Consider the following 13,654-nt stretch of genomic DNA (forward strand, 5'->3'; position numbering starts at 1 on the left):
GGGTGGACGCCAAGGTGGTGCTGCTGGGGCAGGAGGGGGTGGGCAAGAGCAGCCTGGTGGAGCGCTGCGCCCACCGCCGGTTCCGGCCCGGGCCCTACCAGAACGTGAGTCACCGGGTGAACCGGGGGGGGCCTCCTCTCGCCGCCTCCCCCTCAGCCCCGGGCCGGTCCCCACCGCTCCTCCCGCTTCTCTTCCAGACGATCGGCGCCGCCTTCGTGGCTAAGGTGATGTCCGTGGGGGAGCAGACGGTGACGCTGGGGATATGGGTAAGCGCGGGGGGGTGGGATATTGCCCCCCCACCCCCTCTCCCGGTGTCACCTCCCGGGACGGGGATCCCCGGGACGGATCCCCCCCGCACCGGCTGAGCGCTTCGTTGCCGCCCGCAGGACACGGCCGGCTCGGAGCGCTACGAAGCCATGAGCCGCATCTATTACCGGGGGGCACGGGCCGCCATCGTCTGCTACGGTAAGGGCGGGAAGGGGAAGGAGCCGCCGGTGCCGGTACCGGCGGGAAGGGGGGTGTCAGGCCCTGATCGTTGTCCCCCAGATCTCACCGACAGCAGCAGTTTCCAGCGAGCCAAGTTCTGGGTGAACGAGCTGCAGAATTGCGAGGAGGTACGGGGACGGGGATGGGACGGGACGGGGGGTGGGGGGGTGCGGAGCCTTACCGGAGGGGACCGGGAGCCGGGAGCCTTTCTCCTCCCGCCGCTCTGCCCGCCGCAGGGCTGCCGGATCTACCTGTGTGGCACCAAGAGCGACCTGCTGGAGGAGGACCGGAGGAAGCGGGGGGTGGACTTCCACGACGTGCAGGACTACGCCGAGGGTACGGCCGGGCAGCTCCGGGGAAGGCGGAGGATGGGGGCGGGGGGGGGCGCTCCCCGCCCGGTGAGGCACGGAGCTCTGCCAGGGCCCTCCCCCCGGGCACGGCATGTCCTGACTCGGGGCCAGCGGGGACGGGAGCCCCGCCAGCCCCGCTGTCACCTGCCGTCCCGAGGGGTGACTCCCAGGGGAGCGGAGTCCCGCCGTTGCCAACCGGGGGCTGTCGTTCCAGAGATCAAGGCTGACCTCTTCGAGACCTCCAGTAAGACGGGCCAGAGCGTGGGTGAGTAGTAATAGCCCCCCCATTGCCACCGGCCGTGCCCCTGCTGCCGGGGGGGCACGCACCCACCCTGCCCGCTCTCACGTCCCCAGATGAACTGTTCCAGAAGGTGGCCGAGGACTACGTCCAGTTCAGCGCCTTCCAGGTGATGACAGGTGAGTGGGCAAGTCCCCTCCCTCCCCCAGCACCCTCTGCCCAGCCGGGGGGCATACGAGCCCCCAGGGAGGGCGCGGAGGATGAGTGCTGGGGGGGTGTTGACGGAGCTCTGTGCCAGGGGTTGTCCTGCAGAGCTTGGGTCCCATCACGGCATCGGCCCAAGTGGGCCACCAGTGAGTGGCCTTTGGCAACTGGGCAGCCTTGCTCTGCACCCGGCCTGTCCAGGCGTGCTCAGCCCGTCTGCGGCTCTAGCCATGGCCATGAGCCCCGGCTGCTTCTCCGCGGGGACACCAGCCCCCTCTCCCCAAGGGGACACGCCAGGGCCCGGCGGCTTCTGGTCTCCCACACGGCATCGCGGCGTGGCCGTGCTGGCAGCCTGCCATCCCTGCTCTCTTCCAGAGGAGAAGGGTGTCGACCTGGGCCAGAGGAGCGGTACCTACTTCTACAGCTGCTGCCACCACTGAGACCTCCTGCCAAAAGGGAACCGCGGCTGCCGACGGCGCAGCCGGCACCCACCGGGCTCCTCCCGGGCTTTTTTTACCTGCTGTGTTTTAGCTGTACGGGCCCTTCGGCAAGGGGCCCTGCGGACTGCTGTGCTCCGGCGTGCGGAGCGGCAGAGGCTGCCGTGCGGTGCCGGGAGCCACGGGCTGTCACCCCTGGGGACCCTCTCTCCCTGCCAGCCGGCGTTTGGCGGGAGCTGCTTCCCCGAGTCGCCGCCGTGGCCCGTTAACTTATTCTCTCGCGGAGATGCTGCCCGATTCTTCGCAGATTTATTTAAGCGTCTTCTCTCGAGGTGTACAATGTAAATAAAAATGCATTGTGGTCTGAGCCGTCCCCCCTCCCCGTCTGCGCCGCTGTCAGGGGTCTCCCAACCCTTCCTCGCTCCCCCCACCCCCAGTTGGCAAGACAAACCACAAGAGGACATCGAGAGTAAAGTTAAACTTTACTTTACAGTAATTTTTCTTCTATATACAAAGAATTACAGTACATGTTCTGGGAGCACCTGGGCAGGGCAACCCTCTTTTCTTTATAAGTTTCACATACACAGCTGACAGTCTAAGGGGAGCAAAATGAAAGTAATCAATGGTCCAAGACTCTCCCCTCTCTCTCTTCTAAAAATAATATACATGCTGGAAATATGTAGGTTTCTCTCACCCGCTCTGGCATCCCCTGCTTAGAACCAACAGATGAGTCCCAGCCAGGGCTGAGCACCCACGCGTCCCCCACCCAGCTCTCACCCCAGCCCCCACCTCAGCCAGGCACCCCGACTCCTGCCAGGCCTGTGGGACAGGACCCTGTGGGGACACCTCTCCACTGCCACCCCATGGGCAGCACACCTTGAGGTGGGGGGGGAGGGAGGCAGAACACAGCATGGGGCTGCTCACCCCAAGGTTTTCCCCCCCGACTCTGAGCAAACCTCCCGCTCACGGCTTCAGCACAACTTAAACCTCCTCTTGAGCATGGGTTGTCCCCCCCCATCCCTGGGCAGCCAGGGCCACCCTCCCTGGGACCCCCAGCCTCACCCGGCATCCAGGACCCCAGCTGAGAGCACAGGGCACTGTGGGGTGACAGGGGACGTTCAAAGCCAGGCACGGTACCCGACCTGTTTGGTGTGGGAGGTGAGCAGGCTGGCGGGGCGGTGAACGGCACCGCGGTTATGCAGAGCCAGGAACACCACTGCTGAAAGGCTTCTCCTGCCCCGTGGCAGCGAGAGCTGTGCTCCCTGCCTGCCCCCTCCTCACATCCCACCTCCCGCCCGCATCGGCTGGGGACCCCCCTCCGCTCCAGCCACACCTCGAGCCTCCCGGTGCTGCTGCTGCTGCTGCTTTTCCTTTTAACAAGTTCCCAGTGTCTAAAAAAAAATACACAAAACCCGGTTCCTTGAAGTCAACAACTCAGAAACAGCAGGGGGGAAAAAAAAACAAACCAAAAAACCAAAACCAAAAAACTGAAACCAGCTCAGTACCAAACGGACACAAAGAACATGCAGTTAGCGGACGCCTGCCTCACTCCACGTGGCTCCACTCGCTCCCTACGCCCCCGGGGCCCACTGGCACGCTGGTTTGAGTCTCAAAACCATCAAAAAATCAAAGGAACCGAGTCAGGCCTTGTCCTGTTTCAGTCACGTGCGCTGAAGCCCAGCCCCAGCAATCAGGGGACGGGATTCAGCCGGTGAAGAAAAACTCCAGCCCGTGGGCCAGCAGCCGTGAGTCCAGCCCTACTGTGCTAAGCTGCCAAACGGTTTACAATAGCACCACAATAGCCCAAGTGCTTTGCCAAGGGCAAAACTGATTAAAACTTTTACCTTGAAATAGGACATAGCAACACCCATTTCTCAGATTTCCCTAGGAGGTAGATTCAGTGCTGTAGGGACTGTCCATCACCGCCACTTCTCTAGCCCAAGCTCACGCACGCTGTCACCCTGCGCCACACTTGGCTTAGGACGCTTTTGGAGGACCCGGAGCAGAAATCTTTGCCTTTTCCCACCTCCCACTAAGCAAGGGCACTGCCACCCCACAGGCGAGACTCCAGCCGAAGCCAGGCAAGCAACGGAGCGGTTCCCAAGCTCCAGCATCCCATCTCCCAGACCCTGGGGAGCCCCGAGCACCCACCAGCCCGGCCGTGCTGCTGCGAGAGGCACAGCCTGGGCTGCAAATTCATTATCACTGTCACAGGGGAGTAATTAGTGCAGACAAAAGCCTGGGTTGATCAAACGCTGTGGGCAAGCCCTCGCTGGCTACCCCCATAGCTGCACAGTTTGCCACTTTTGCTTTAACACTCACTGGCTGGCAAAGCCTGAAAGCCTCATCAGTAATTTAGGGCAAAGCACATTACAAGCAGGTTACAATTACGGTTATTCCAAACATCAAGCAAAATCAGAAGTTAAGGCTGAAATTAAAAGTAAACGGAAGGTGTTGAAGGTCTGAGGTTTCTCAAAATAAGTTCCCCCTGCCCTGTCCCAGTGCTGGCTGCGGCGTCCGGGCAGGAGCAGCACACGTCCAGAGCACGCTCAGGTTAAACTGCTGCTGAGACATATCAGGGTTAGGGCTGCTTTTTCCTTCTTTCTTTTTTTTTTTTTTTCTAACAGGAATAAATAACGTCTTCATCATTGTGAAAACTAGGTGTATTCATCCTAGAAACAGACAGACATAATCACAGATCACACTGTGGATTACATCACAGAATCACAGAATCTTCTAGGTTGGAAGGGACCTTAAAGATCATCTTATCCAACCGTCAACCCAACTGACAAAAATGGACACCCACACATGAAGCTCTTCTAGCACCCTCAATCCACATCGTCTCACCTGAGTACATTTTTGTCCTTCAGATTCAACCACCTTTCTCATCTCCCGAATTTTAACAACAGCCACACCTGCAAAGCGAAGCCTGTGCCTGTTGGGGGGGGTTTAACCCTGAATTACAACGCGTGCTCCCACCCGCACTCTTTGTGCATGGAAGTGAATCTGGTTCTTGTGTGTGTTTTTTTTTTTTGTTAAATAGGAAAAGTTTCAACTCGAGAACAGCAATAAAGCAAGCTTCATGAGCTAGTTACTATCTGAAGATGCACCGTAGGGGATTATCCCTTAACAGCGGTCACTTTTCGGCTGGATTCACCAGAGCCCAGGCTGACAGTGGGCACCAGCCCAGCAAGTTGGTGCAGATGGGATGAGCCACAAAGGAGAGTGGCCAGTGCCTGCTCCCCTCCTGTCCATGCATCCTGTGCTGCCTCCTCCTCCTCTGCAACCTCCCCCCCTGTCTGGGCAGGCAGATTGAGTCCCTGCCCATGCTGTTACCCCTCACCAGAGCTCCTCCACTGCCAAAGATCAACTGGGACTCTCCTGCCAGCCCTCAAAATCCACCATGAAGTGGGTCCTGCTGTGTGAGACAGAAGCCACAGCTCATTACCCCAGCCAACTGCTCCGAGCTGGGGCAGCCAGGCCGTCCTGCCAGCAAAGCATTTGTATGGGAATAAATCCTTCAGAGCTCAGAAGGGGGAGCTCACTCTTACAAATGGGAATGGGCTCATGACCCTGGGAAGTTACCACGAGCCTCCCTGGGACAGCAGGGAAAGCAACACAGCTCTGAGCAGAAATAATTACACCCTTGATTCTGCTTCTACAACTCTCCACAACAGTGGATCGACACAAGAGTCACCTCTCGCCCACCTTGGATGCAATTACGCCTGACCTCAGACTGTCGGTGGCCCAGTGATCAGATCCCTCCAATGCAGTAAAACAAGCACTGTGGCCTCAGCCACAGCAAAGCTGACTGAGCTCCACTGCCAGCTCCAGCAGCCTCTCTCCCACAGGAGTGGTCTGCCAGGGGTATGTGTTACCTGCCGCTTTCCTCTACATTAAAAAACCCAAATGATTCAAACCAGCTGAATGCTGAAGGCAGCAAGGAATTACAGAAAATGAACCAGACTACTTCAGTGCAGACACCTCACTCTCCTCCTCCAAGGCAGTGCTACCAGCTGCCACCAACAGGCAGAGTCTCCTCAAGTACTGAAGAAGCCCGTATTTCCTTCAAGAGGGTTGTGTTGCCCGGAGCTGTTCCCCATGGCTCACCACCGATGAATGCAGGCTGGGCAGGGCAGGGCAGGGGTGCCAAGACCCATCTCCACACCTGGTCAGGTCTTGCTGTCCCACTGAGGTGATCCAGCACAGATACCAATTCCTAACAGCACCACTACTCCCTCTGCAAGCCCCACGTACGTCTTAAAAGCTGTCCTGATCTGACAGAGCATCGCCCAGGGGCCCAATGAGAGTGATGAGGGAAGAGCAGTTTGGTGGCTTCCTCCTTCAATGACATTTCCAAACACCAACTTTACCGAGCAGTTCCCAGCTACCCTGAAGTCAACCTTCCAGCACGTAGCTGGAAGATAACAAGCCAGAAATCTAGATCCTCGTGGAAAAGGCATGAAAGGAGACAAGAAGAGAGGTGGAGTACAGTCAGATGCAAGGAATAAGGCTGTGAGTTTGAAATGCCATGCAATGGTTCAATCCACATTTACTGTTCAAAACAAGCTTTTGGGTGAAAGCCTGCCGGGTAAAAGGCTGCTGCTGCCGTGAACCTCACCCTACTACGTGAGCACACGATTTACAGAAGTGATTTTTTCAAACCTGCATTTAACGAGAATTCATTGAGAACTTCTCCATTTTACAGATTTAAAAAAGCCTGCACCAAAAATATTCACAGTTTATTTTTCATGAAACAAGTAACTAGTTAACACGTGACAATGCGAAGCGGAGGTGGACAGAGCAGTGCAGATACCTTTCTGGTTACAGCTGTAGCTGGCTGGGTGGCTGACACAGAGGTAACCCTACTTACACAATCTACATGACTAAGTCCAGCTCATGGGAAGGCCTATAAATGTAAATTCACGATTTGTTTTCCTTCTCACACATGATAAATACTTAATATACTGAACCTCATTATCATTTTTTAAATTTTGTTTTTAAAAAAGTTAATGAATGCCCTTAGATTATCTTCTCCCTCAATGGCTCTGAGGAGTTGTCCTGATTCCCTTTGTGCAGGAGTCACGCAGAAACACAAGCTGCTTGCATTTCCCCAGTTTCAGCAGCAAGCAGGAACTGACCTGCCAGTCTTCCCGGAAAAAAAAATAAAACAAACAACATTAAACAGTAAGTTTCCATAAGCCATAAAGCTTTTTGAAGTCGCTAGCTATTCTACAAGGGATCTGAAATGATTCGGACTGGAGAAGAGATGCACCATAGCACTGGTAATGTCCCCTCGTGCCCAGCACACCCGGGCCTTTACAGCAGGACGTTTTCTTGGGGTGCGTACATCAGGAAAGGAGAACGGATCAGGATCAGTCTCAGCACAAGTGTCTGCCTCCCTTCATAGAAAACTGCAAAGCTTGTGACCGTCTGCTCTAGGAGCAGCAGCCACTTGCAAGGCTGGTGGGAACAATGACCTGCTCCCAACACTGGACAGAGAGGGTCAGCCTGGAGCTGAATGCTCCCTGTCCGGGGAGGGACCTGCGGATCTGCCTGGAAGGAGAAGGACACACTGGAGCTGCACAAGGGTCTGGTGGCGGGCGTGGAGATCCGAGGCTGCGGCACCCGGATCGGCAGAGCTCAGGCAAACCACAGAGGTAATGTGTTGTGAGAGTGGGAGAACATGCTGGTCAGGAGCGCTTCCTTGGCAGGACACTGACCCCATCCAGCCTGGGCAGCACCACCCAGGGACGCCCGTTGTCCTCCTGCCTGCAAGGGTGCCGGTGGTCACAAGATGCCACTCCTGCAGGTCCCTGGGAATCTACCGCTTGCCCCAGAAGTACCACGGCCAAGTGAACTTCTGCCTCAACGCTTGAGTGAAGGGCTTTCAGCAGGCTTAGTCTGAACACCAGCCCAATGACCACCAGGTACTAAACATCTCCTTAACTGGAAAAGGGAGAAGAAAAGAAAGCCAGCCAGCTGCTGGAGCCCACTGTGTTCCAGTGTGAGAACTACTATTCAGTTGGAAGGACACACACACGCACACACACACACACGCACACCAACACAGTCCAGTTAATTCAAGTCTCCTTTGGTTGTAGAAGAGTTAAGCCAGAAGCTACCCAAGGGGAAGGTGTCGAGATGGGTCCCGATACAGCTAGGACACCCTTGCCTCCGCGCTCTGCAGCCAACACTACAGGCTTCAACTTGCAGCATGGCAGTGCGTCCTGCTGCTGGGAAGACCAGGTATGATGCGAACACGTCCTGAACACGTCTGAGGCAAGGGGAGAAACAATTGCTCAGTCTGCTGGCTCATGGTAACGACAGACGTCAAGAAGAGACTGGATGGAAATCTGAAAGGGAGCACCACCACCCTGCCAGGGCGGCGCTCAGCACCGTGGGGAAATCCACTCAGCCCTGCTCTGCTATTGCTGCTTTATAGGTCACAACGTTTTCAAGTGCAGGGAACACTCCGCATGTCCTGTGCTAAAGGATTAAGACACAAGAATGTAAAAAAACTGCCAGATGGCTTCTTCCAAGATCTCTCTTCTCCCTGTTCTCCTTCAGATTCCCCGTTTCTTGGGCCTGGCCGGTCGCAGCTTTGTACAAAGGAGCCTGAATGGATATTGCCTATTGCTGGAGAACACTGCACTGAGCAAGCGCAGCAGGTTCCTCTCCAGCTCAGCTGGAGACGATACCTGTCCTTCAGTAAACCACACACACAGTGCATCCCAGCAAATGTACAGACAAACCTCACAAAGCAACACCCTGCGGGGACAGAGACCCGGGCAGACGATAGATAAACACTCTCCCTGCTTCCAGAGTCCAGCAAGGGCATACACTGCTCACCGTCCGATCCCCAAAACGTCTCCAGTCCCAGGGCAGCCTGACCGATCTGCTTCCTCTAAACACAGTAACAAGAGCGAGGCCCCTAGCTGTACCTGGGAACCCACCTACGAATCAGACCTGGAGCTCTAACATGCTGGATCAGTAATGTGACCATTTCAATGGAATTGGAGATTTTTTTACCCAGAGTGGACTCTTTATTTCAGCTTTACCATTTGTAAAAGGAAGAGGAAAAGGTCACAGATGCTCTCTCCTTTTGACTGGGCCACACTCAGACTTAGGTGAATGTCCTTGCTCATGTCACGAGAGAATATGGATGGGATGTGCATGGGTTAGGGGCTGGGCTCAGGGAAGTGAATAAAAAAAAAAAAACCAAAACAAAGATTCCCCCTCCCTAAACATTAAAAGACTGAAACCTGCCTCCCATATTCACCAACCTCACTTTGGCTCTGAGTCAGCCAACTCACGACAGACAGAATCCTGGTTACGGGCTAGCGCTGTGTTTTGTTCAGGCAAAGGGTCCTGCCCCCGAGGAGTCTGTGCTTTTCCACTCAGCCAAGTAATCTGGTCAATTGTCTGAATGTTCGTGACAAGCCACTGCATCTGCTCCGGGGGCACTGGCGCTTCCCTGGCTGGCCGAGGGGTCTGCTCAAATGCACACAATCTCTCTGATGTCCAAGGGGTTTGCTCTGCGGGGGCTGAGGCCACTTCCCAGCTGGGCTGAAGCGTTGGCTCTGGTAGTTTCTCCGCTGTCCGGGGAGACTGCTCTGCAGGCGTCAGGGCTTTTGCGGTGGGCCAGTGGGTTTGCTCATGCGTCTGTAGCTTCTCCATAGGCCAAGGTACCTGTCCGACATGCGTCACCACCTTCCCAGCAGACCAAGAGATTTGCTCGCCAGCTAACATGGTCCTCTCTTTCTGCTGGGGACTCAGCTCCACAGCTGGGGCTCCTCTCTCCTTCGGCTGAGCGTTCTGGTCGACGGGCCGCAGCGCCTTCTCCGACAGCAACAGCCTCGGAGCCGATGCAGCCGGAGGCTTGTCCAGGGCTTGAGGCCGAGGAGCCACGGCAGCAGCCAGCTTGTCCGACGCCTGAGGCCACGGGGCTGTGAGAGTGAGAGGCCTCTCCAAGAGCTGAGGCCGAACCACCATGGAGCTAAGAGCCTTCTCCGGAGACAAGACCCGCAGGGCCCCGGAGTCGGCAGCCTTCTCTGGAGGCAGGGGCCGCAGCACCCCAGGGGCCAGTGCCTTCTGGGTGAGTGGGATCCGCAGGGCCCCTGAGCCAAGAGACTTCTCCATGGGCAGGATGTGTGGTGACCGGGAGCCAGGGGCCTTCTCCAGAGGCAGGGGCCGCAGCGTGCCTAAACTGGGAGCCTTCTCTGTGGGCAGGATCCGTGGCATAACCGAGGCAGGAGCTTTCTCTGGAGGCAGGGGATGAGGTGCCCCAGAGCTGGGAGCTTTCTCTGCGGCTGGGACCCATCCTGCCCCGGAGAAGGAAGCCTTCTCCGGAGGTGGGGGCCGTGGCACAGCCAATCCAGGAGTTTTCTCCATGGGCAGGATCCGTGAGACTGGGGAGCCAGGGACTTTTTCAATAGGCAGAGGCCACAGAACCCCAGGACTGGGAGCCATCTCCGATGCTGGGACCTGTGGCACCACAGCTCCACTGGGAGCCTTTTCCACAGACTGCGGCTGCGGACTCTGGGCAGAAGCTTCATCCAACAGCTGAAGCTGCTCGGCCACAGGAGGCTCGTCCACCAGCTGGGACTGCAGCGTCTCTGCCGTGGCGAGAAGTCTGTCCGACAGTTGAGGATGCAGGCATTTTGTTGGGAACTCATCCAGCAGCTCAGGCTGCTGGGTCTCGGAGTCAATGAGAGACTTGTCCGATAACCCCAAAACCCCGGGGGTGGCAGGAGGCTCGTCCGACAGCTGGAGCTGCAGGGCACCAGGAGTAACAATTGACTCATCCGATGACTGTGGAGTTCCTGGAGGAGATTTGCTCGGCAGATGAGGCTGCGAGGCATCACCGGAGGACTCATCCAGTGGCCACAGCACCGCGTTGGTGGGAGGTTTGTCGGGCTGCTGAGGCCTCAGCGCTACGATGATGGGTTGCTTCTCTGACTGCAGCCTTAGGGACAGGGCAGCCTGGGGCCTGTCCGATGGCTGCAGGCAGAGCGAGAGGGTGGTGGGAGGTTTGTCCGAAGGCTGCAGCCGGAGCGAGAGGGTGGTGGGGGGTTTGTTGCATGGCTTCAGCCTCAACGACAAGGTGGTGGGGGGTTTATTTGACGGCGGCAGTCTCAGTGCCAGAGTGGCGGGCGGTTTGTCTGGTGGAGGCAGCCTAAGGGCCAGGGTGGTGGGGGGCTTGTTTGATGGCTGCACCTTCAGGGCTAGGGTGGTGGGGGGCTTGTCTGAAGGCGGCAGCCTCAGCGCTAGGGTAGCGGGGGGCTTTTCTGGTGACTGCAGTCTGAGGGCCACAGACTGAGGTAGGCTGTCCAGAGGCTGAACGCTCAGGTCCGTGTCTGCAGGTGGCTGCTCCGGTGGCTGGGTGTCCTCGCCATTAGCCAGGGTTTCTATGGGAGGCACATACTCACGAATTTCTCCCGGCTCTAGAGGGTTAGGCCCGCAGGGATCGTGCTCTGTGCAGCATAAACGTCCATCCAGCTTGGAGATGAAGAGCATGCCTTCCCGGTGCTGCTTGCAGAAGGACCTGGGGCACATCTCACAGAAGGAAGCTGCTTCCTTACCGCACATATCACACTGATGCCACGGGCACTCCCATTTTCCTGTAGCACAGACACAGGAGAAAAGACATACTTTAGGAGTGGTACAAGGGAAGAGACAAAGCCTGCTGCACTGGGAGTTCAAGGGAGAGGGGGAACACCCCTGTGATAATTCCATACAATTCTACATGTACTCCTCAGTTTCTGCCATAGCTCCCAGGCTTGACAGGCAGTTAACAGGAACTTGCTTTCTCAGAACCAACAAGGGCAATGATAATCATGACAAACATGAGCCACCCCAGGTCAAACCAAAAGCCCATCTGGCTCCAGCACAACACTAACCAATACAGGTGCCTAGAGAAAAGCAGACATCCCCAGCTTGCACATCGCCGTGGCTCTGATTTCCACAGACAACAGCAGTGGTATCTGTGTATAATACACCCAGTGGACTTTTTAAGTAGATGCATCAGGTTCATTTAAGTCTCTGTTAATCCTGGCCCAACAACTTCCCTTCCCATTTATGAGAAAGAAGAAGTGAAAGTACAGTGATCACAAGGGAGTACATTTCTATTTGTCTCTATACCCCTAACCTCTGTGTAAGGCCGTAATAAAAAGAACCGCTTATCACAACGTAGAGCTGCACCCTGAAGAGCTCCATGTCCACGCTGAACCTCTTCACTATCAATACCAACACCATCACCGAGGAAAAAACCAACATTACATTTCGAAGACTGCTGCTTTTCTTTCACTTGTAGATGACCTCACTGGTTCATCAGCCCTTTGTTCCCCCAGCCAAACCTGATGCTGCTGTCTTCTCACCAGTTCATGGACACAAGAACAGTGAGACCATTTGCAGCTGTGGACACCAGCTGGGCCAGAGCACTTCCCAGCCTCCCTGAACCGAGCCCACACATCTGTGGCTTTGGCTACCAGCTCTTTCCAGGGAGGCTGGAAGCGAGCACAGCTGCAGCATGGTGCTGAGCAGCAGTGAGCATTTCTCCATGCACTTGTGCAACACCAGCTTTCCACTCCCCTCTCTCACGCTACTTTTCCCCTGGGATTGAAGACATGTAACATGTTTTTCCCTCCTTTGAAGCCAATCCAAGGCTCCTGTTCCAGTCTCAAAATACATACATTGTTTTTCTCCATCTTCTCAAATTTTCCAGCATCATTTTCAGAGCGGGAATGATTAACACTACACAGTTTTCCCTCTTTTAGGCTTCTGGTGCTGCAGCACAGGCTGCCGCTGCTCTCCTCACACTGTCAGCAACCCAGTCAACACTCACTTTGGCCACTGGAAAGGCTCTGGGACTATTAATATAAAAGGTCATTTGTATGGAGGGAAAATCAAATAACTCAAAACCTGCCAGTATGTTGCAGGAAGGGTAAATCCTATCAAACCACTCTAATGGTCTTTGACAGGATAAAAGGCCTAATGAATAAGCAGCCTCTCCAGAGACAGCCCAGAGCAGAGGAGCTCTTGGAAGTAAGATCACACAATTAGTAACATGCAAACAAGCAGGAAATTCCAATTACTTGACAGCAATGCCCATGGCAGAAGAAACATTTGAAGTAAAAAGTGCTGAACCTTTCATGTCCTGTATGACACTCTAAGGAGCAGGCTATGAAAATAACAACCTACATGTAAAAATTGTAAAATGGCTACAACTGGCTGAAAAACATTCCCAGAAAACTGCTATTAATGGTATTCTGGCAAATTGAGGGGACATTTCCAATTATTTCCTTCAGGAGTCTACTTTAGTCTGTATTTTAATTTAAATACTCTTACAGAAACGGGTAGATGACAACAAGGCTGTGAGGAACTGCAAAAATCCGGTTAGACAGGCTCAGAATTTAAATTGCACCAGCAAGGTGCAATTAAATAAAGACCAGTGCAAAGCAGGACTGCAGAAGGAAGAAAGAAAATACATACATGAAAGGCATCAAGACAAGAGGACTCAAGAATGACAGGACAAATCACAAACATCATGTTATTTTTAAAAAACATGTCAAATCCAATTTCCTGAGATATTTTATGTAAAACATAAAACATAATTATTCTGTTCTGTCAGTGCTAGTAAGGCCTCAGCTGCAATACTGTTAAAATACTTCTTGTTACCACAATTCAAAAAAATGTGTAGGCAGGTGGGACAGTCCAAAGCAGATCAAGAACAACCATTTTATAAAATAATAGCTGCAAGGAGAGGCTGTGTTTATGTAAGATGAAAAAGGATCAAGGATATAAAAAACCATCGTGTAAAAAAAAAAAGGGGGGGGGTATCAGAGAGAGATGGCAATCCTTTTGTTTTTTTCAAGACAAGCTGTTAGGAGAAACTTTTCAAATGGAAAGCAGGGGAGCAGGCTAAATGCTGGATTCTC

The 13,654-nt window shown here is 54.7% G+C and overlaps 2 protein-coding genes across 2 annotated transcripts in view; one reads left to right on the plus strand and one right to left on the minus strand.

Annotated features, from left to right (window-relative positions):
• Positions 1–2: 2 nt before the first annotated feature.
• Positions 3–2,082, plus strand: RAB24 (RAB24, member RAS oncogene family; the record flags this gene model as incomplete). The annotated part of the gene is made up of 8 exons (XM_014947748.1): positions 3–104; positions 198–266; positions 387–465; positions 547–614; positions 723–822; positions 1,051–1,101; positions 1,191–1,253; positions 1,654–2,082. Coding segments are annotated over 8 exons (597 nt in total), but the record flags the coding sequence as incomplete, so codon positions are not given.
• Positions 2,083–2,178: 96 nt separating this feature from the next.
• The window catches only part of NSD1 (nuclear receptor binding SET domain protein 1), a 49,513-nt gene continuing 38,037 nt past the window's right edge, over positions 2,179–13,654 (minus strand). Inside the window, 2 exon segments of the mRNA XM_014947865.1 lie at positions 2,179–3,106; positions 9,002–11,338. Coding sequence (XP_014803351.1) covers positions 9,003–11,338 — 2,336 coding nt within the window. The 3' untranslated portion in view covers positions 2,179–3,106; position 9,002.

The sequence above is a fragment of the Calidris pugnax genome, unplaced genomic scaffold, assembly GCF_001431845.1.
Source record: "Calidris pugnax isolate Ruff unplaced genomic scaffold, ASM143184v1 scaffold27, whole genome shotgun sequence".
In the NCBI taxonomy this organism is placed as follows: Eukaryota; Metazoa; Chordata; class Aves; order Charadriiformes; family Scolopacidae; genus Calidris; species Calidris pugnax.